The 21485-nt window shown below is 44.5% G+C and overlaps 1 protein-coding gene across 1 annotated transcript in view; it reads right to left on the bottom strand.

The window, feature by feature from the left end:
• The window catches only part of LTA4H (leukotriene A4 hydrolase), a 590002-nt gene that overhangs the window by 137920 nt on the left and 430597 nt on the right, over positions 1-21485 (bottom strand). Inside the window, exon 13 of the mRNA XM_069629348.1 lies at positions 5305-5408. Within this exon, the coding sequence (XP_069485449.1) occupies positions 5305-5408 (104 nt within the window). The remainder of the gene's footprint in view (positions 1-5304; positions 5409-21485) is intronic.

The following is a 21485-nucleotide window of genomic DNA, read 5'->3' as shown; positions in this document are numbered from 1 at the left end:
ATAAAGTAAAAATTTCAGAACTTCAAAACTATAAAAATTAAAACTTGAATCTATAATAGATGTGGCAGAGGTTAATACTGCTATATTACAATTGAAGGATGGGAAATCACCGGGGTCAGATGGGATCATCTCAGTTTTGTAAAAAAATGTGCTAAGCAGTTGTCAGCAATTTTATGTGAACTCTTTAATGATTTTTTAGCGTCGGGAACAATATGTGGATCAATGACAGATGCAATAATTGTTATTCCCAAGTCTGATAGGGATCACAAAAAGTGTATTAATTATAGGCCAATTTTATTGTTAAATGTAGACCAAGATATTTACAAAAATATAGGCAATTCGGCTAATGGTGAATATGGGAGATCTGGTGGATGAGTCTCAAGTAGGTTTCATCCCAGGCAGGTATGGATATAACATCAGGACTGTGTTGAATGTCATAGGGGTGCATCACAATAAGGACTCAAAGGGGATAATAGGGTTTATTGATGCAGAAAAAGTGTTTAATAGGGTAAATTGGAGATTTTTGGAATACACCTTGTTGATAATGGGTTTTGGGCCAGTCTTTATGCAAATGATCAAATGTATTCATCATGAAGTTAAAGCACGAGTGACTGTGAATGGTGTGATTTCTGAATCGTTTCCACTAACTAAAAGCACGCGACAAGGGTGTCTTCTATCACCATTCTTATTTGACTTAGCGCTTGGACCACTAGCTACCTATATTAGGCAATGTGAGAAAATTAAAGGATTATGTGTGGAGAGGGTAGAAGTAAACATTTTATCTTATGTGGATGACACGTTAGTCCTACTGTCAAACCCAGAAAAATGTGGATCACTACTGAAACAGATGTTTGAGGAAGTAGGTAAGCTTTCTGGTCATAAAGTAAACTGGGACAAGACAGATTTTCTCACTGTCCAAAAATTGTAATAGAAACATTCTTAAAGTGTGGAACTGTAAATGGTCCCCTGAGAGTGTTAAGTATCTGGGCATATACATCATTGGTGATTTAAAGAAAATTATTCAATACAATATAGATAAATTTATGGATAGAATTATTTACCCTATAAGAAGATGGGAAAGATTTAATTTATCATTGTTATGGGCAATAATAAATGCCATAAAGATGATTTTACTACCAAAAGTATTATATATTATGCAGTCGATTCCATTGATAATTACCAAAAAGCAAGTACTGCAAATTGATAAAGTTTTCCAATGTTTATTATGGGGTTTGGGCAAAAGGCCTTGAATTCCAAAATACATATTGATTCAGAAGGTTGAGGAGGGTGGATGTGGCTATCCAGATTTGTAAAAATATTGCATTTCTGCTTAAGAAGGGCTCTTAGTATTACAAGAATGAAGATTTTAAAGGTGTTCTTTGGTTACGCATGGAAAGGGATATTTACAGTCCATATAGTTTAAAAAACCTCTATACTATGGGGAAAATATCAGCCAGTAGATTAAAGTTAAAACCAATAATGGCAACTAGACCAGCTTTATGGATGTGGTTTGGAGAGAATAATCAGACGTATGGATTTAATGACAATTCTTCAATCCGGCATAATGAGGTATTACAGCTTAACAATAGGTGCCTGAATTGGCAGAGTTGGGTTAAGAGGGGTATTTTGACTCTGGGTGATATATTGGATCGAAATCGTCTTTTGACATTTGAGGAAATACAGAGGAAATATGATCTGAGTGCAAGAGAAAGTAGATATTTTGATTTAATCTCATTGATTAATGTCAGGAAAAAATATGGTTAATAACTCCATGGGGGTCAGACCTTATGGGACGGCTTATGGGATAGAATATACTGTGCGTACATACATTAACTTTATGCAACTGGAACACAAACATGTTGTGGCATGGGAAAAACTTAGAACTGCATGGTCAGTTGATATGAATATTCATTTCACGGATAAAGAGTGCAATGGCATACTTAGAGTGAGTGCCAGTGTGGGAATGGATTTGAATTTGCGTATATTCAGGCAGAAATTAATAGGTAGAGTGTACTGTAGACTAGTTAAAATGTATAATTTGAAATTGCAAACAAATGATCTATGCTGGGGGTGTGGAAATGAAAGGGGTACCCTATTACACCTTCTCTGGGACTGCACAAGAGTTCAAAGTTTCGGGAATGAGGTGATTGATAGAGTTGAAATGATATTAAATGTAGTTTTACGTAGATCAGCGGAAAATATAATCTTACTCTACACAGGGATAAATGTAATAGCTCTATAAAATACAATATTTGGATATACAAGGCTATGTTAATGGCAGTAAGACTGATCCTCCAGGTCTGGAAAACTGGGAAGAAGCCTTCAGTGGAAGACTTGTTAGTAGATTTGCAAACTTTATCGAACTATCAAAAACTCTCATTCAAGGCAAAGGAAAAAGAGGAAGAGTACAATTTAGTATGGGGGTCATTCAATGCCTTATATGATTAAATACATATGATGTGGATAATATTGAGAAGTGGGCTACTTTTTTCTTTTTTTTCTCTTCTTCTCTCACTCTCTCTCTCTCCTCTTTCTACTTCTTCTTCTCCTTCTCTGTCCTCTTCAGTGGTGGTTTAGTTTGGTGTTGTCTGAGAGATGTTTTGTATTTGTGTCTGTGTCCTAAAATAGATGGTGTTTTTATCTTTTGTAATGTACTCTTTTAATGCTTGTATAAAATGAAAGTTCATAGTATGTGTAGGGGGTGAATTTGATTGTAATGTTTATTTATTGATATGTAACAAACAAAATGTTACTGAACTGGTTAGTTATGGTTTCGTTAAACACCTCTGTATTGTGCTGTAATGAAAATTATTTGTTGGCATACTAATAAAAAGATGTTAAAAAAAAAAGAAATGCATGCTGTGCAAAGGGGGAACAACAGGCTTGGCAGCAAGGCTGTGTGGAAGAACTGTAAGAAGGAGAAATTAGTACAGGGAAGGGGGGAGCAGACTGGGGAGCTGAGGGGTAGGGAGTGGTGGAGGTTCCAGAGGTGGTTCCCAGATTAGGTGGAGTGTAGAGGTATGGAACATCAGCAGGGTCGGGAGGAGGAGGATCCAGGGATTACATGGATGTCACTCTGATAAGTAGCTGAGGGACTTCAGGGTGGGCACATAGTGGGGACAAGGGATTAATTTCACAACTTCCGTTATGTAAAAGTCTCGGTGCAACAGGCGTTCCAAATTGGATTTCGGAAAGTTAATTTAGGACCAATTTGCATACCTATAGAGTACTGCTGCGTGGCTCTGATCTGGAGGTGAACTTCCAGTGATGGCTACTAGGTGGCGCTGTACATGTGTGGAAGTGGAGCTGAAATTGTTTTCTCTACTACATAATATAATCCACACTTGCATTGAATTAATTACCACATATGTTGTCAAACAAGTGGTATAATGCTGTAAATTGATGATCTTGTCATATTTTGGATGTGTGAACTTTGCTCCTTTCAGACTAAACAAGGAACATTCCAGTCTTTCTTAGAGATAGTAATATTTGTAAACTCCTCAAAGTCATAACATCAGTTTTGGTTACTGTCCCAGCCAATTTTCTTGCTCCTTTATGCGCAAACAGTGAAGAATCCTTGGCAATGGTAGGCATTTCAGAACCTTGTTTTTAATATTTCCCAATTAGCAATTACCATGATTCTCAATGTTTTGATATAATGCAGCATAAGGATTAGAAGAAAGACTACTTGAAATGGTCGTTTAGGTTGAATCATCACTACTGCTGCCACAGTTTAATCCATGTGCGCTTACTTACAGCCAGACATTTAAAATCTGTGTTTCAATTGCTCTACGATTCCTAAACAGAATCTTCAAACAAACATATTCTGTTAATTCAATGAAATTGAGGATAAGACAGAGAGCTGATTAATGCTGGCGGATGGCAAGGCGTACTGTACTGCATGGCAGGGAATTTCTGTAAGCTGTTTTACAATACACTTTAGATTTCAAGAGTTTCCATCAATGTCAATTAAACTATCCAAGAAAATGAATGGTGGATTAGAAGCAAAAAATGTAAATTTAATATCCTGATGCCTTCAATGGAGTTATTTAATGTATTCTACGGGGATCCTCTGCAAATTAGGAACATTTCATCAATGTGCCGAGTATAGAAAAGGATGACTTTAGATGCATGTGCATCAGTATCCATTTTGCTTCAAAGTTCTGCATTAAATTTAGGCCCATATGAATACCCTTCAATTGTTTGAAAAAAAACGATTTGTGCCTAAAAATTCTATTTGTAATCACATGCTTAGTAATGTTATAAAGAATTTAAAATGTCATTTTGAAATGTTCGATTTTGCCAATTGTTCTCGTAGAATGTGAATGCGAATGCTTTCATGCTGCGGTATTAGAGTATATATTTAATAAATAGCCAGCATCACCTGGTACGTATCATGTGCTGATATGATAAACTAAATTTTTTATGTAAAATCCGCCATGTTTTTTAAAAAGATCCATTTGCACAATTAGTTGTTGGAAAACAATTATCAATGTACTTTGGCACTGGGGTTAAAAATGGTGTTGCTTGTGAAAGAATTTGTCTTCCTGACAATTTAGAGGGATGTTTATGAACTTTTTAAAAACCAAAGAGCTTTTTTGATTACGTTTCACAACAGAATTCTGTTTGTTGTGAAATGTAATCTGCAGTCAAGTTAATGTCTTTCATAATTATCGCACCATTCTTATCTGCTTTTTTGATGTTCATACTGAAATCCGCATTAAGGGTGTTTATTGCTTCTCTTTCTTCTTTAGACACTGTGACAAAACGTAGGTGCTTTCACTTTCAAGGTGGATTTCAACATATATTGAGAGAAGGTATGGAATGTGCATATATGAATACCAGAAATAATAGCTCTCAGCCTTATTTCCACATGTTGTGGATCAATGGGTAATTTCAATTTCGAACACTGTACTTTCAAAAATAATTGTAATGAATGATTAATAAACATACTTTCATTTGGAAGAGATAACAATAAACATTTTGCTCCACCTGTGAACGAGTGCACTCATAGGGTGAAATGACTGTTTGCCATCAAATGACTGTTTGCCATCAAGCTACAATCCCTTTGTGGATACCAGGGTCGAGGGTGTATGTGGGGTACCATTTAAAGATTAAGTTGTGAGTATGGCAGAGCTATGTGTCGCAACACAATATGTATTATAGGCTGTGCAAGATATAGATAAATTATCAAAAAGTAATAGGACATCAGTAAGTAGTTCATTATGCTGACTGAATATTAAAAAACTTTCCAAATCCTTCACTTCACCAGTAAATCATATAATTTGCACAGAAGAAGCCTACCTTATCTTGAAAATAGGTGTACAGAAAGGTCTTCCAATCATCTGTCACAACACTTTTGTAGGCAAACCTATGAATGTATGCTTTTACAAACCCCATGAAGACATCTAAAATAAAATAAAGACAATAAAAAAACACAAACAGGCTTAAAACAGGACCGATATAGGATAAGTGCACAATTTATAGTAGTTGCGCAAAACGAAGTGCCTGATAAAAAAACAATGCAATACATTAATTATTTTTATTGGGGATTTTCCAAAAGTGGCTTTGTGGCCACAGGGCATACAAACAGTAACACATTTTAAAGGAACGTTTGAGAATTGTACAGCAGGACACCAAGGAAATGATTAATATAATTTTAAGGATGGGGTGGAAGGGTTAATATTTAGTTGAGAAGGTAAAGGCAAATGAATAAACAAGCACAGAAAAGAAAATGCAGAGGGGAAGCAGGGAAGAAGGACTTGGGGTGGGTGAAAGGTAGACCCAAACACACATGCAATTAAAGAGAACATTTGTTTTTTAAAAAGGGAATAACTACAGTCATCAAAAATTAAAACCCAATGTAACCCATAGAAAAAGAAAGTCTTACTTTCAGAGTAAAACCCAATAATATAAAACAATCAAATAGAAATTTGAAGGAGAAAAACAAGATTAAAAATAGAATTCATGAGGCCACCAGGGGGCGTAGGCATAATGGCTGCCTGAGGGCTGTGCCCCTTCCCCAGCTGTGGAATAACTGGAGATATCGAGTTTAGCAGCACCAAGCCCAGGCAGAAATGCCTCTTCGAATGGGTGAGGCTGCGCTCACCCAGGGGTGCCTAGAAGGGTGAACAGAGGCTACCCACAATCTGTTCGCCAGGGCGCCTCCATACGGGAGTGGACCCTACCGGACCTGTGCAGCCTTGCACAGGCTGCCCTGATGGTGTGGAAACAAAGCAGTGTCTGAGGTATGGCGGCGTAGTGAGAGCCCAAATCCGAGCTGCGATCAGGCCGGACCCCCATATCAACAGGTGAGTCAGAGTGAAGAGTCCCTGCCCCCCTTGAGGTCGCAGCGGGAGGGGAGTAAAGGACCCGCACACCCCGGACTGTCTGCCTGCGAGTCGTGGGCGCACACAACTGAGGGACAACAGTTCCCGGCTCCTGTGCCTCAAGAAGAGGATGTAGCCTCACTCAGCAGGTCCTGGAACAGGACTGCGACGTGGGATGGCGGAGCCCTGGAGGCAGAGACGTCTTTATGGGAGGGCAAAAGGGGCTCTTGCCCCGGGCCCCCATCTTGGAGGGGGGCCCCACGGAGCTGCCCGAGCTAAAGAAGTCCGTTTCCACTGTTCATTAACTTAAATAGCACGTTAGGATATTTTTTGGCATGCTGCTGAGGGTCTAAACCTAATGGCAACCTGATGACAAATCCTCTGGTCAATTCATCCTGTAATGGTTTGTGTTCACTGTGGTGTACATAGTTTGGGCATTCACTACGGCTCATTTGGATTGCTGCGAGGCAGCATATCAAACTTTGGGTCGTGATCGGTTCGGTGGAGAGGGGCCCCAAAGAGGTCTGTGCCCTGGGCCCCAAAAGCACATCAGCAGCGGGACCGAGGGAGGGGTCCCATCCTGCCTTCAAACAGCAGAGGACAGGCTGTGAGGACTTTATGGACCTCGGGTGGATCGGACCGGTGCTAGGGGACGGCCATGCCAGTTACTAAGGCCACTTAAGGAGGGATGCGCAGTGCATGTCTGACCTCGGGAGGGAACACCCATGTGTGCCATCACTGCACCAGAGTTGTGGGAGGGGGAGGCCTCGGAGGACAGAGAGACTGCTGTGGTGTTCCTCGGCAGTTGGGAAGACCACCTGGCACACGGGCGCAGTGCTGTCTAACATGCTGGTCCTCCTAGACGTTGAAGCAGCAATTGGGAAGAGAAGGACTACGGAGAGAGAACGGTGAGTGCCCCCCCCCCCGGGATCTCTGGGTCCGGGGGAACAGCGTGGGAAGGAAAGACCCCAACTGCAGAGAAGAAGTGGCCCGGCGCATTGAAAGCTCCCAGGGCACGGTGTGCCTGGTCTGCTGGGCACCTCGGCCTATGGTGGAACCCACCCCTGGGGTGTAGTCGCAGTGCGGCAGAGTGGTGCCGGTGGCCCCTGCCTGGGGCTTCAGGAGAGTCACGGACCAGCGCAGGCATCCCTGTCTTGCTTCCCAGAGGATCCACCCCAAGCCGCTCCCAGATAAGTACCGCTGTCACCTCTCGATTGGCAACGTTGAAGACCATTAGGAGAACAGGGAGAAGGCTTTAACACGACAGCACACCTTGGAGGGCCTCTTCAAAGAGGTTGTTGGTGGTAACAAGCCTGCAGTCACCTGTGGCCCTACTGCAAGAGGTAACCATTGGATCTGTAGAGCTAGAAGGGGCCCTATCGCTTCCTTTTGTGGTAACCAAATGAAGATACATATCCCAGGACTTTTGAAGTGTTGAGCAGTCTTCGTGAGCCAGCTTCACCTTTAGCTCAGCACTGTCTAAGCGCTAAAGTGAGTGGGACACCACCTGAGACTAAGAGGGGAACTCTGCGAGAGAAACTCTCCTGCTAAAATCCTGCCAAATATAAAAGCTTGCTGAGTCCGTCTCCAAACCAAAGTCCTACACCACCTTCAAGAACAGCTGCGTCTCCCAGGGAACCAGAATCCCAAACTTCAAGGTGGACGACATTGGAATTGGGAACTGGGAGACGGAACAATCTCAGGTTCTTTGGGTTGCGGGAGGTGGAGGGTGAATCACCAATGGGCCTGGAACAAAAGATACAAGACATAATAAGATTGTTCCTAGGCTCCAGGGAGGATGAAACGGTTACCATAGAGAGTGGGAACCCGTGTCCACACTCAGCCTTGGCACGCATGGATTATTATGGGGCCAAGATGAGGATCCTCGAAAAATCGAAACGCATGAAGGAGTTGGACAGTGGTGACTCGAGGGTGGCAATCTTCCAAGACCTCTTGGCCCATACGCTACTGAGGCGAAAGAAGTGCAGGGCTCTCGCTAGATGGTGGCAAGAGAAGGGTGTGAGGTACCGCTGGGGCTACCCCTTTGCCCTTATGTTCAGATGGGAAGAAGAGAGATACCATCTGGTAGCAGAGGAGGAGTTACAGCGGGTTACGAAGGACCTGGTGGGCTGTCGAGAGGGGTCAATTTGAGAGCACAGTAGACAGGGTCTGGACCCTAACCGGGGTCCCAGAGGCCCATAATCAGTGCGAAGGAAGTGCAGGGCAAAGGGAGAAAAGATTGAGGGGAGGTCACTTATGGCAGCAGTGGTAAGGAAGGGGAATCCATGCAATGGAACTCGTACAAGACAAAGGTTTTTTGCCTCACATGACACTCTTGGGAAAACCAGCAAAGGGTGAGGATGGGGTATGGTTGAGCTGATTGTAGGTACGCTCAACGTGAAGGGATTGAACTCCCCAAACAAGAGGTCCCTGACTAGCAATATGTTCTGCAAACAGAAACTGGCAGTCCTCTTTCTTCAAGAGACCCACTATCGTCAAGGGGGCGGAATTTCCAATAAAAGGTAAATAAATTGGCAGCATCTTCTGGGCCTCCCACAGGAACTCCAAGAAGGAGGGGTGGGTATATTACTCGGTAAGTCCTTCCGTTTGACAGAGATTCAGGTCCAGTGCGGGCATGGGGGCCGATTCATAGGCATAAAAAGGCACGCATGAGGGAGCGCGGATCACCCTTGCTACCCTGTACACGCCTAATGTGGGGCAGGTGGGGTTCCTGCGTCAGGTGTTTAGGATGATGGATGGTTGGGAGGAGGGTGCTATAATTCTGGGGGAGACTTCAACCTGGTAACGGACCCCAAGTTAGATTGGTGGTCGGTGAAAGGAGTTGGTATTAAAAGGTGCGACTAAAGATAACCTGGCCCTGCAGGACCTCTAGCTGGACCATTTCTGAGTAGATGTTTGGCGAAAGCACTGGCCGGGTCTGGGGGAGGGCTACACGTTCTTCTCTCCCCCACATCAGACTTACACAAGTATTGACCTTCTCCTGGTTCCCAGAGAGCAGGAAAATGAGGTTGGGGGGCCCAGGGTGGAGGTGGTCACATGGTCAGACCAAGAGTTGGTGGTGGTGAATTGGAGGCTCCCTGAGCTCCCCCCGGGGTTTTTGGGGGAAATGCAACAACACCTTGTTGGGGGATCAGGTCTTTAAGGAGTTTTTGGGGGGGTGGGGGGCATACACACCTACTTTGAAACTAATGACAATGGAGAGACCGGTATGGCGACGGTCTGGTAGGCAAACAAGGCCACCTTCAGGGGATTACTTATTGCTGAGGGGTCTTGTACGAAGAGGAGAGGGGGCTAATTGAAGGTAAGTTTCCAGAGGAACTGAAAATGCTGAGATTCCAGTTGACCCAATGGGGCACAGACAGGGACGGGTTCTTGGACGAAAAGAGGGATAAAAGGCTCCCCACACTTCTGATTGGGGAAGTTGTAAAAAAGATAACATTCACCCGACAGAGGTATTATGAAAGGGGGGACAAGGTGGGGTCCCTCCTGGTGAATAGGGCAAGAGGGATTCCGAGATACGGGGGGCAGGTGGTGAAGGAGGGCAACGACATTGTGACTTGCTTCGCAGACTTTTACAGGGACCTGTATGCCAGACCAAGGGAATGTAAGAAATGTCGGCTGAACTCTTTTTGTAAGGGGGCCTGACTCTAGAGCGTTAGGAGATACAATGAAACGAGGAGAGATAGTTATAGGCTACCCTAGACATAGGCGTGCGCAGGGTCACCAAACACTTGCAGCGAGGCCAGGTGGCTGCTGGCTCCAAGAAAAGGAATATCACCGTGGAATACAGGAATGTTAAACAAACAAATGTTTATTTTAACTAAAAAAAGACTTATTTACAGAGAGTGCTGTGGCACGTGGAATATGCATGATCGAGCACTTTGTGGTCTGCATATTTAGTGAGTTAGTAGACAGAGTGACAGTTTATTTTATTTCTTGTATTGTTTTACAATAACAATATGTTAACACTGTCGACAAACTGGTAGGTGTTTCTGGTTCGGTATGTAGTTTGTGGTGGCCAGCGGCTGTACAGGGTGAAGCAGCGCTGCTGTAGTGTACCGAACTGTCTTCAGGACAAATCGTCGTGATCGAGGATATACGGCAGTACCTGGCCGAGCTGAATCTCCCCAAGCTTACGGAGGCGGAGAGCAGGGCTCTAGAGGATGAGATAACGCAGGAAGAAGTGGTAGAGGCCATTCAGAGACGGAACACAGGGAAGGCCCAGGGACATGATGGCTTCACTGCATACTTCTATAAGCAATACCAGGGACAACTGGCGGCGCCTCTGACCAAACTGTTTAACTCAATATTGGGGGGAGACAATACAACCAACGTTCCTCCAAGCTTTAATAGCAATCATTCCAAAACCAGGCAAGGATCAAGCCAACTGTATACATATAGGCCGATCTCCCTCCTTAACGTAGATGCTAAGATTTTAGAATCCTGGGGTCGCGCTTTGAGTTTTACCTTCCTCGACTGATCCACCCCGATCAGGCGGGTTTTGTGTTACACAGGCAGGGGGCAGATAACATGCGAAAGACGCTTCACGTCTTAAATGCGCCGGTAAGAAAGGAGGAGGGGGCACTCTTTTGGCCCTGGACAGAAGGCGTTCGACCGGGTGAGATGGGCTTTCATGGGGGGAGGGATGGGCCCCAGATGGATGGGATGGATGTCGGCTCTATAATCAATGCTGACTGCTAGAGTAGTGGTCAATGGGATTGAATCACAGACTTTTCCACTGCAACGAGGCACGAGCCAGGGGTGCCCCCTCTCCCCGCTGATATATGCATTGGTAATGGAACAATGGGCGGCGTCAATCAGCAACAACACAGAGATCAGGGGTGTCGTGGTGGGGGGGTTCACTCTTTCGGCTGATGCCCTTCTACGTAGCCAAACCGTCTCAATCGGTCCCCCCTTTGCTGGAAGGCTTGGAGCGTTATGGGAGGCTTTCGGGGTTCAAAGATAATCTGGGGAAGTCAATGGCATATGTGGTGGGGGGACTGCCGGATGAGGATAGGCAATACATTAAGGGGCTCCCGTTTTAGGTGCAAAATGACGCCTTCTGATACCTTGGGATCCAGGTGACACAGCGCTTCGAAGATCTGTTTCCCAGATATGTTCTCCCCCTCTGGTCCGTCATTAAAAAAAGATATGGAGAGATGGGCGGCCTATGGATGTCCTGGATGGCACGTTTAAATTGCATAAAGATGGTGGTTCTCCCCCAAGAAAATGTCCTATTTCAGAGGTTGCCTGTAATAATATCCGATTTGTTTCTCTCCGAAGTGAAAGTGGCGCTGCTGCGGTTTCTCTGTGCGGGGGCTAAGCACAGGGTCGCCTATGGGACGTTGATCCTGCCAAAGGAGGAGGGAGGAGTGGGATTCTCCGACATAGTGACGTACTATAAGGCAACCCAACTCAGAGTCCTAGTGGACCACTTTGATCCGCTTTCATGGAACCATGTGTGGCAATGGATAATGCGATATTGGCCCCAGCCTCACTGGACAAGTGGCTGTGGGTCCCTAGAGCCTGTATCCCAAAGAGAGTGTTGCATCATCCGATCTTCGAGGTCCTGGGGTCCATATGGAGGGAGGGGATAACAGGTGGCTCACCACAGGTGGCTCACCACGTGGCCGTCCCCCTTGAGTTGTATCTGGGCTCCTCCACTCAGGGACTGGATTGGAGAGCCACTGGCATTCCAGCCATGGTATGAGGATGGATTAGGTAGGGTGGGTCAAATGTGGGAGGGAGGGCACCTATATCTCTTTGAACAGACTGGAGGAAGCTCTGGGTCTTCGCAAACTGTCGCCCTTTCACTTCTTGCAATTGAAAGGGGCTTTGTCTGAAGGTCGATGGGGGGGGGGATTTAAGGAGGGAGCTGACAAGCTTCGAAGAATTCTTGATCACGCAGAGGGGATTCAGAGGGTTGATAGCGGGATTGTATAGGAGGATCCTTCTGGTGACCCGAGAGGGAACCCCCCCTTCCACCCCTCTCCAAGGAAGAATCAAATGGGGACGAGCTCTGGGTAGGGATATTGATGACGCTCTATGGGCCCAGATGTGCCGGAAGCCCAGCGCCCCACAGTCTTGCTCTAATATAGACATCAGGCCCTGAAGCTATTACACAGATTGCACTAAACCCCCCCTCCCACACGGGGATTGCCCGAATGAGGGTAAGTTATGACCCACACTGTTGGAAGTGCCACCAGGAAAAGGGGGACTATATTCACTTGTGGTGGGGTTGCTCAGTGGTGCAGGCATATTGGAGGGAGGTCCTTGTCCTGGATAAAAGGGGTCGATGGAATTCAAAGGGAGCTCTCACCCTGGCTCCTCCTCTTTGGTGTGGGCACAGAAGAGGGGCCGCAACAGGAGCAAGGGCACATGTTTCAGATCATGATGGTTGCAGCGAGATGATGCTTAGCCCAACTGTGGAAAAACCCAAGGATGCCAGGGGAAAGGGAACAGGTTTTAAAAATGTGTGCTATATATGATCTGAGTAACTCTCCCACCTCTTGGATGAGTTTAGGTCCGACATTGCAGGCCTGTGGCTTCCTTTCTTTGAGAAATACAGGCAGTGAGACCACGGGGGGAAAGGGGAAGGATGAAGGGTAATGGGAGGGGGTATTACCCTCCGCAAGGGGAGACTGATGGGGCCCGACCACCCTTCTAACGAATTGGGTAATTCTTTGGATTTCGAGTGGGGGGTTGGTGGGGGGGGGGGGTCTTCCCTGGTTCGCGTACAAGCGTACCCATGAAACACCCAGGTGAATTTGAGGTACCACCCTTTGTTTTAACCTTGTGGAGACAATTGAACTTCGATGCATAAAGGGGGACGTGGGGGGGGGTTGATGTAAATGTTTTGGTTAAAGGTGAACGCTTTACTGCTGAACTGTGGTGTTGTAACAAAAATGTTAATAAAGTTTGATTTTGAAGAAAAATTGAATTCATAATTAAAGACTAGAATTAATTCTGCTTCAACCACTAAAAAACAATCAACGCTGATATATTCCTGCAATTGAGCTTGAAAAAACTTTTTTCGAAGATCAGGTCTTCTAAAATCATGTTAAAAAGATCTAGAAGTTCACATGCATGACTGTCATAGGGAGCATATTTTTATTTCTTTGAAGGTCGTTGGAGTAAGTTATTGTTATTGTTATTTTGCATTTATATAGCGCCTTATATACCATTGGTATGGTCTGAAGGCGCTGGTAGGTTGAACGCCCTTGGGAACCGAAGTTCATATCACTAGAGGGAGTAGAGATAGAAAAAAAAAAGGGTGCGTGTGAGCACCGGGTATGTGTGCAGCTCGTGCAGGATCCGTGTGATAGCCGCTTTCTAGCGATAGGTGTGCCAGTAGAGAGGTCAGGAATATGTGTTCGTTCTGGCAGGATTTATCCAGATCGGATGTGGCTGCGTTAGGCCTGAGGAAAACGCCTGGCTGGGGGTGTGTAACCAGCAGTGATTACTTAGAATGATGTGGAGTGAGCGGCGAGTGTTGGTATGAGAACAGTTATACCGAATGGTGTCATAGTATCTCTGTGTTCTAGTTGAGTGGTGATGTAGGAGAGAGTAAGCGTGGTGGTGAGATAAGGTGAGTTATATGCCCTTTCAGACATTCTCTGCATTCTAAATCATACTATATTTGTCACGTGCTCCTCTACACACTCTCCCCCTCTAAGCATTCACTAGTTTTATGCACTCACCCCCTCTACGCACTCACCCCCACGAGGCACTCGTCCCCCCTACGCACTCGTCCCCACTACGCACTGGTAAGCAAGCAGTTTGCCAAGATTAAAGCCTTTCTATGCTAAGCATACATTTAAAAAAGCACCTTTAAAAAGGGGTCTACTTTATTTAACAAAGTAAATTACTTTGTGGTAATTTACTTCATCAAAAATACCTTGATTTTATTTTTATTCAATTTATTGTAATGGAGTCGCCGTAAGCCCCCCTCTTCCCCCTCACAAATACCCCCCGCTAATCCCACCCTCAATTTCACATGCCCCTGAAACATTAATAACATCTATAGAATTACTTCCCCATTAAGTAAATGGTCCAACATATGAACACCCACCAGTGGGATGTATCAACCCACTCATCCAAGCCCTGCAACATCACTGTGCATTGCTGCCAGCAGAAACATCATAATGGCCACTGGAAAGCATGCTGCTCGCTAGAAATCAACAGAAATTGCGCAGTGAAAACCACCATTGGGCTACCCACAAAGTAGCCTGAAACCACTTGGAAATAGCAATGCTGATTGAAAAAGAAACACAGAGCTGTTTGAAAATCCGTTTTGATTGTCGAAAATTGCTAAAATCATGGCTCACAAATCACCTAAAAGATCCAACCTCTTTGTTGGGTGTTCCACATCATTACTGCAAGAATCCACATCAATACAATGTCAGCAAGAATCATATGTTCTCAGAACAAAATCCTATTTTAAAGATACTTGGTGGAAAGACAGCTGTCAAAATGGGTGTAGTACCGTTACTCGCCTCTGTCAGGTGCTAGCGATTTATAATTCTAACAGGAGAACTGGTGTTTCAGGAGTTAAATATGCCAAAGAAGAAAATTCCATCAAAATGCCATATAAGAGTGCCACACAGTGATTTCATGTTGAAAAAGACTTGATTTATAGATATGTTGCTTATTTTAAGTTTATAAATGTTATTTTTTTTCACAAGGAACTATGTTACAATTGATCAGAAAGTAACCTGATGCAGTTAAAACTCCAAAAGGCTTGCTTCCCCTGAGAACCCTTCACACCTTGTATTCCCACCAGAAGGAGGATGTCGCGTTGGCATGCTAATCAAGAGAGGAGATTTTCTCTGCAGCCCGGAGAAAGGAACAATAGATGCCTTGGACTGAATTGGGAATGCTAATTTGGGGTGTAACTGACCACAAACTGCTGGCAGGAAACAAGACATGTGACCCTCTGAGTCAGCCCAGCTCTGGGGGCAGACCAGATGAGATGTGGATTTAACATTGGAGTAAATGTATGTTTTATAAAAATGCTTATAACAAAGTGAACTGAACTGACAAAAATTTGAAACTTTGAGATTGTGAAAATGAAAAATTCACTCAGTTCAAGACTAAGCTGGACTCCGTGCGATGTTCTGAGACTAAACCCCGGAATGTAGTCATATTGTAGATACTGTGTTTATGCTAGAAACATAAAAACTTACAGGAATATGCTCAGAGAGGATATGCATGCATGTATCAAATTTGGTGCAGAATGAATATTGAAAAACCCTCCAAAAGGTCAAAAATGTTGTCATTTCTGAACCCAAGCTCGTAGAAACATGGGACTTGAACAGAAATGTACCTTAGGCAAACTGTCATGTAATTATGTATTCTCAACAACTTGTGTATCTGGAAAATATGTTTTTTGGGAAAATAGATTTTCTATGTAAAGGCAAAAGGGAGGGATTTCTTTTGGACCATAAACACAGCATCACTCTGACTCATTCTGACACACTGATCCTGTCTCAAATCAGGGGACAGGGAATCTTCTAATCTATCAGATCCTTAAAGGGTTGGGCATTGTAGAATGAGCCTCCCCACACACTTTGGAAATACATAAATAGGGACTGTGAGGACAGATAGGACACACACATTTTTCCACTACGCAACTGATTTTTTGGCGCAGCACCCTGCAGGAAGACTCCAGACTCCAGATCTAGACAGACTCTAGAACCCTGAAGCAGAGGCCTAACCCAAAACTGAACTCTTTGCAGCAGGCTTCAGAATCTTTTGCAAACTGATTCTAACCCCTAAACTTCCACTGGGCCCAACTAAACCATTCAACAGCCTGGCTGAGCTGTTTTGCTTCTAACCAAGAACCCTGTGCTAGAACCAAGATCCAGGCCCAGAAAGCAGCGATGTATCCAGAACCCGTCAGATCCAGTCCAAGAGGCTGTCCAGACCGCAGTGCAGTGCGGAGAGCAGAACCCAGAGTGCCTGAGACCTGTCCGGTGGCGAGAGTGAAGCCAAACCCTTGACCAGATCTTTGACGAGCCCCATTCCATTCTAAAGCCTAGGAGTGAGTATCTAGTCTAGAACTGTGCATAGTCATCTCTTAGTTTAAAGTAATCTTATGCCAACCATTCCACTTATCCAGAACTGCATTATAGAATCCTGTGTCCATCCTGAATTCTTCTCATATTGTTTGTTATAACTGTAGCAATAATCATCTTCGTGCTGATATTTTCTGGAGAGGGACAAGTGTTTTGACGGACAGAGATCAGAGCGGGCGCCCTGTTCTGATGGCTGCCCGTTGAGTGTCTTGCTTCTTCATAGCTCCTTAGTCTAAGCCTATCCTTGTTGCTAAATCTTTAAAGCGCGATCTGTTATTTTTGAAATTTTGACTTTATTTCTGAAAAATCTTCCTTCACAAAAACCTCCGTAACTTTTGAACCGCATTTAACTGTCATTTTGAAACTAAGATCCTAAGCTTTCCAACGAACCTAAAACGACATTCCAATTCATTATACTTTTTCCGTAATCGAAAAGTTGCCGCGAATTGCAAGTTATCTCCATTTCACCACATGTCAAAATAGCCATTTCTTGTTTTTAACTGCTGAAATTCGTTTTCAATCTGATAATCCTTCATGAATCATTGCTAGTGTTGACCTGAACCAATCCAAAGTAATTTCCACTAGTGCTGAATCTCCTTCAGTGAATTAAAATCATTTTAGCATATTTTCCCATTCATTGCTATCCCATTCAAAAGTATTTTTGCCTATTTTAAAATTATGCCTGTTTTCTCTAAGCTTGCTGGGGGAACTGGGATTGAACTGCATTATTGATTTTATTCCTAAAACCTGTATGCCCTCATTTCCATCTCTTCATATTGCATAGTGGGGGGAGTGAGTAGTCACAGGGGAAAAAGTGGTTATATTATCTTTTGATTGAAATCATATCAAGTTTATTTCTGTGTTGCATTCTTTCCCATCCTTGCATTTCCTTGAACCATAAAAGTATTCTCTATCTTATCCTTCCTATTCCTACTCCTTACTGATGGTTGAGATTGTAATATTATCCATTGCTGATCATTGTCATATTCATAAGTGTGCTAGTCAGAGATTATTCTATTCATGAAAGTGTGAGATATATTGTTCAATTCTTCAAATAAACCTTTTAATTTGCAAAACAAACCTACTTCTTGGCTCAGTGAGGTCGGGGAGATTCAAAGAGAGGGGCGTTATATAAGGGTTCATCATCCAGATTTAAAGAACTTTGACATAAAATATATAAATAAGGGCTTCCATTGGGCATCCCATACTAAGCATTGACTTGGTTGGAGTGCTGGATTGAAGTCACTTACATACCACTACATGAGCCACAGGAAGCAACACTACTTTAAAAGAGGTCATGTGGGACTTGGACATAAACACCATAACAGCAAACCTTCTTCTCAAATTAATAGGGTTTTCAGAGTTCTTTGTGCAGTCAATCACATTTTTCTGCCAGTTAAAGGAAGGAAGCCTCTTGGATGTAATCCTGCAACCTCCCTCTGCACCCTTTGCTATGAGATTTCATTGGGTAATCAGAGATAATTCAGACAGAAGAAGTGGACATCATCTAGAACCTATTGATGTGGTAGCTCACTGGAGACCTGCATTTGCCAATGAGTGCTCCTGGAAGCTGCTCTTCTGCTAACTACATTTATAAAGGAGTACTATATGCAGCTCACTGAGGGATTGCATTCGTCAAGCATTTTTATTGAAGGAAGCTCTCTGGGGACCTTCATACATGCTTGATTGATTATTTATAATGCGCCTATTAACAAGGTGTTTCGAGGCGCAACAAGACAAGAGGGTGGAGGAAGGGAGGATAAAACAAAAAACAATCCTACTAGGCCTTGTGACATTCAGAACGTGGAAGTGCAATAAGGGAAGTGGAGGGGAAGGGGAGTAGGGGGGGGGCTGCCAGTCAGGATGGTAGGGCCCATGTGAAAAGCAAGTGACAGGGGAGGCCAAGCCCACGAGCTAAGTGCAAGGTAAGGGGCTGGAAGGGCTACAAGGGTGCAGCCCCAGCAGGCAAGTGCAGGGGGAGGGGCCCGGAAGGCCAGTGCAGGGTGGGGGGGTGGGTTTCAGGAGACCAAGTGCAGGGGTAGAGTGGAATGGGGGGCCTGGTGCCATGAAGACTCCGAAGGAACTAGGCAGCCAGTCAAGAAGCAGACAGGGACATTAGCAAAGGAGGGAGAGGGAAGGAAGAAGATAAAAGGTAAGGTCTTGAGAAGCATATGGAACTTAAGGAGACCCGGCTCAAGTCTTAGAGGGGCAAGGAGGCTGTTCCAGACGGAGGCACCTGCAAAGGAGCAAGATCTACCCCCCACTTGCTGCTTGGAAAAGCATCTGACCTGCAGAGAGTTAGAGCTAAACAACCAAAGGGCTCTAGCAGGGCAGTATTTAGGGATAGAGAGTTGGATGTAGAGGGGCCCTATGTCTCAAAAAGCCTTGTGGATGATGCAGAGGGTCTTGAATCTGATCCTCACAGAAGCCAGTCAGTGGAGAGATTTTAGAGCTGGAGAGATGTGGTCCCTGGGCTTGGGCCAAAGATAAGTCTCACAGTCCTATTCTGGATTAGTTGAAGTGGGCAAAGAGAGAATTTAGGCAGATTGAGGAAGTGGCTGTTGCAGTAGTCCAGCCTGGAGAGGACCAAAGCTCTGGAGACATTGAGTTTCTGGGGAAAGGTGAGGAAAGGCAGAATGTCTCTAAAGCAGGTGTAGCTGAAAGCGGGCCTTCTTGGCAAGGTCCGTGATGTGAGGAGAGAAGGAGCGAGAGGAGTCGAAGATGACACCAAGGTTTTTTGCCTCACAATAGGGTAAGTGAAGGGGGCCCATGGAGGGTGGCCAGAACGTGTGAGGGAAAGAGCAGGATCTCAGTCTTACTGGCATTGAGGTAGAGATCGTTGGCTCTTGGGACCTGATTTAAGGAGTGATTCTGGAGGCAGCTCACTGGGATCTGCAATGATCAAGAGGACCTGCATTCATCAAGGAATGCTTCTGGAGGAAAGCCATGCCTTGTGTCTCTTTCCAAAAGAATCCTCAGAGTTATCATCTACATTCTCAGCACCCACCTCCAAAGTAGACAGATGGCAGACATCCAATTTCCACCTCACATTTTCAACAAAGGCGGGAGCAAAATCACAAAGAAAAACTAAAAAACAAGGATTCTATTAGAAATTAAAGAGATCTTGCACATTTTCTATATGAATAACACCTCATCGAATATCAAAACACCAAACCAAACCCACCAATCACTTCCCGCCAATCCGCTTTCCTATGATCCCCATCACTAAACGGGCCCTTTCCCTCCACCTCTCACACTAATCACTTTGGCCCACCTTGATTAATGAGGGACTCGCACCACTAGAGAGTGGCAGGCCGACTGATTTGTTGAGTCAGGAATCATCCCACGGTGGCAAAACCAACTGAGGTGTTGCAGTTGGTACATGGCGTACACCTCCATCTCAACACAGCTCTGAGGTCCTTGAGGGAAAGAGCCTTGCTAATGAACACTGATGTTGTGAGCTTGAAAATGATCAGTTATTTAAGAATGAGAGTATATAAGTGGATAGCTCTCAGCAGAGAAAATAAAGTAATAATAAAATGGTTGACATAGGCTAGTCTTGGCCATCGGCATGTCCCTGGGATATCTTAAATAGTCTGCTTCTTAATTGCTGGAGTTCAAATGGAGCAGGATTCTAAAAGATCAGGAAACTGTGCATACCAAATACCTTAGGTTTTTGAAATTATATGTGGGCCGCTGTTCCGATTAGTTGATTGCTTGATGTGCTTTGCACCCTGAAGTAAACTGCACTGAGAATGGGCCTGTGTGGCTGGCAGACATACCCTAGAGCAGACTTTGGGGGGCGGTCCCGGTGGTGGGGCGGTTGAGAGTTGGTGTGCTGCTGCATTCTTGGACCTTCTGTGTTCTCTCCCCACCTGTCGCCTCGCCCTGGCGTGGTGCAGTTTGTTGCGGTGCATTATGGTGCAAATATCTTGGAAACTGTTCATCCTAGGGCCTGGCCCTCGGGTTTTGTTCCTCAAGTCGGCACCGGTCCTTCTATGATCACATTGATGTTGTGCGATTACAGACAACTGTCTCATGTGTGAAGGTGCTTAAATCCAGGGAAGGGGTGGCCTGTCAAAATGTCATGTATCTAGGAATGTCCAGAGGGTCATAGCAGGTAACTACGTAAAATGTGGTGCAAATTGGTTAAACAGTGTGGAATTGTATAAGGAACAACGTTTCGCTAAGCCACAAATTTTGATTTGTGTTGAAATCTGGGGAATGGAGTGGGGTGTCCAAATCTCATGTAGCCAGTAATGACCAGAGGGTCCTAACAGGTAACTATAGAAAATTCGGTGCAGATTGATGAAACAGTGTGAAATTGCACAAGGAATGACGCTTTGCCACAAATCCTGCAACAAACAAATCTTGACTTTTAGAAATATAGATTTTGAGAAGGGCTTCATGGCTGTCCCCCTCACGTCTGAAAAGCACCAACCTCCCTAACCAAGGTGCCCTAACTCCCCAGTTTAGTATATACTGCTGATTTCACCCTACTGTTGAAGTGCTTACATATGCTAGGCATGGGGACATAAAGGGGTGGGCGGGTTTAGCTGTCTTAAATAGCTGAACTCCATAAGGGACTTTCTAATTCTCCCTACACTATTCAGTGGTTAGTGATATACAAGGGATTCCTGGATGTACCGTACAGACTTCGTATCCAGAGTTTTCAACCCCGTTACTCCACATGCACTGACTGAGGATATTGTCATGGTTTTCGTTAGGGTCTCCACAAAAACTCTTGGGCAGGCTTAAACCAGCTCTTCAGTCGCACACAAAGGTACTCACAAAGGTTAGGACGGCTAGTCAATAAGGCAGGCCCTAAAATCCCCAAAACATACAGGTTCACAAACACAGTATGCAAATTGCTCTGTCTAGGGCCAACTCAAACCACAATAGAAGTTGAAGGTTTACACAAATACCATTTTAGACCTGCCTCGTGCTTTGCCTTAACCAAGGAATGTCCCAGAAGGAAAATGGCTAAGCGCAGGATTTAAATAAAATAATGGGTACCCCAGTTGGTAGCAAAACGTTATATTGGGCTACTAAGCAATAG

This window comes from Ambystoma mexicanum, chromosome 12 (assembly GCF_040938575.1).
Source record: "Ambystoma mexicanum isolate Mex_15411 chromosome 12, UKY_AmexF1_1, whole genome shotgun sequence".
NCBI classification, from domain to species: domain Eukaryota; kingdom Metazoa; phylum Chordata; class Amphibia; order Caudata; family Ambystomatidae; genus Ambystoma; species Ambystoma mexicanum.
This window is presented reverse-complemented; position numbering and strand designations above follow the sequence as displayed.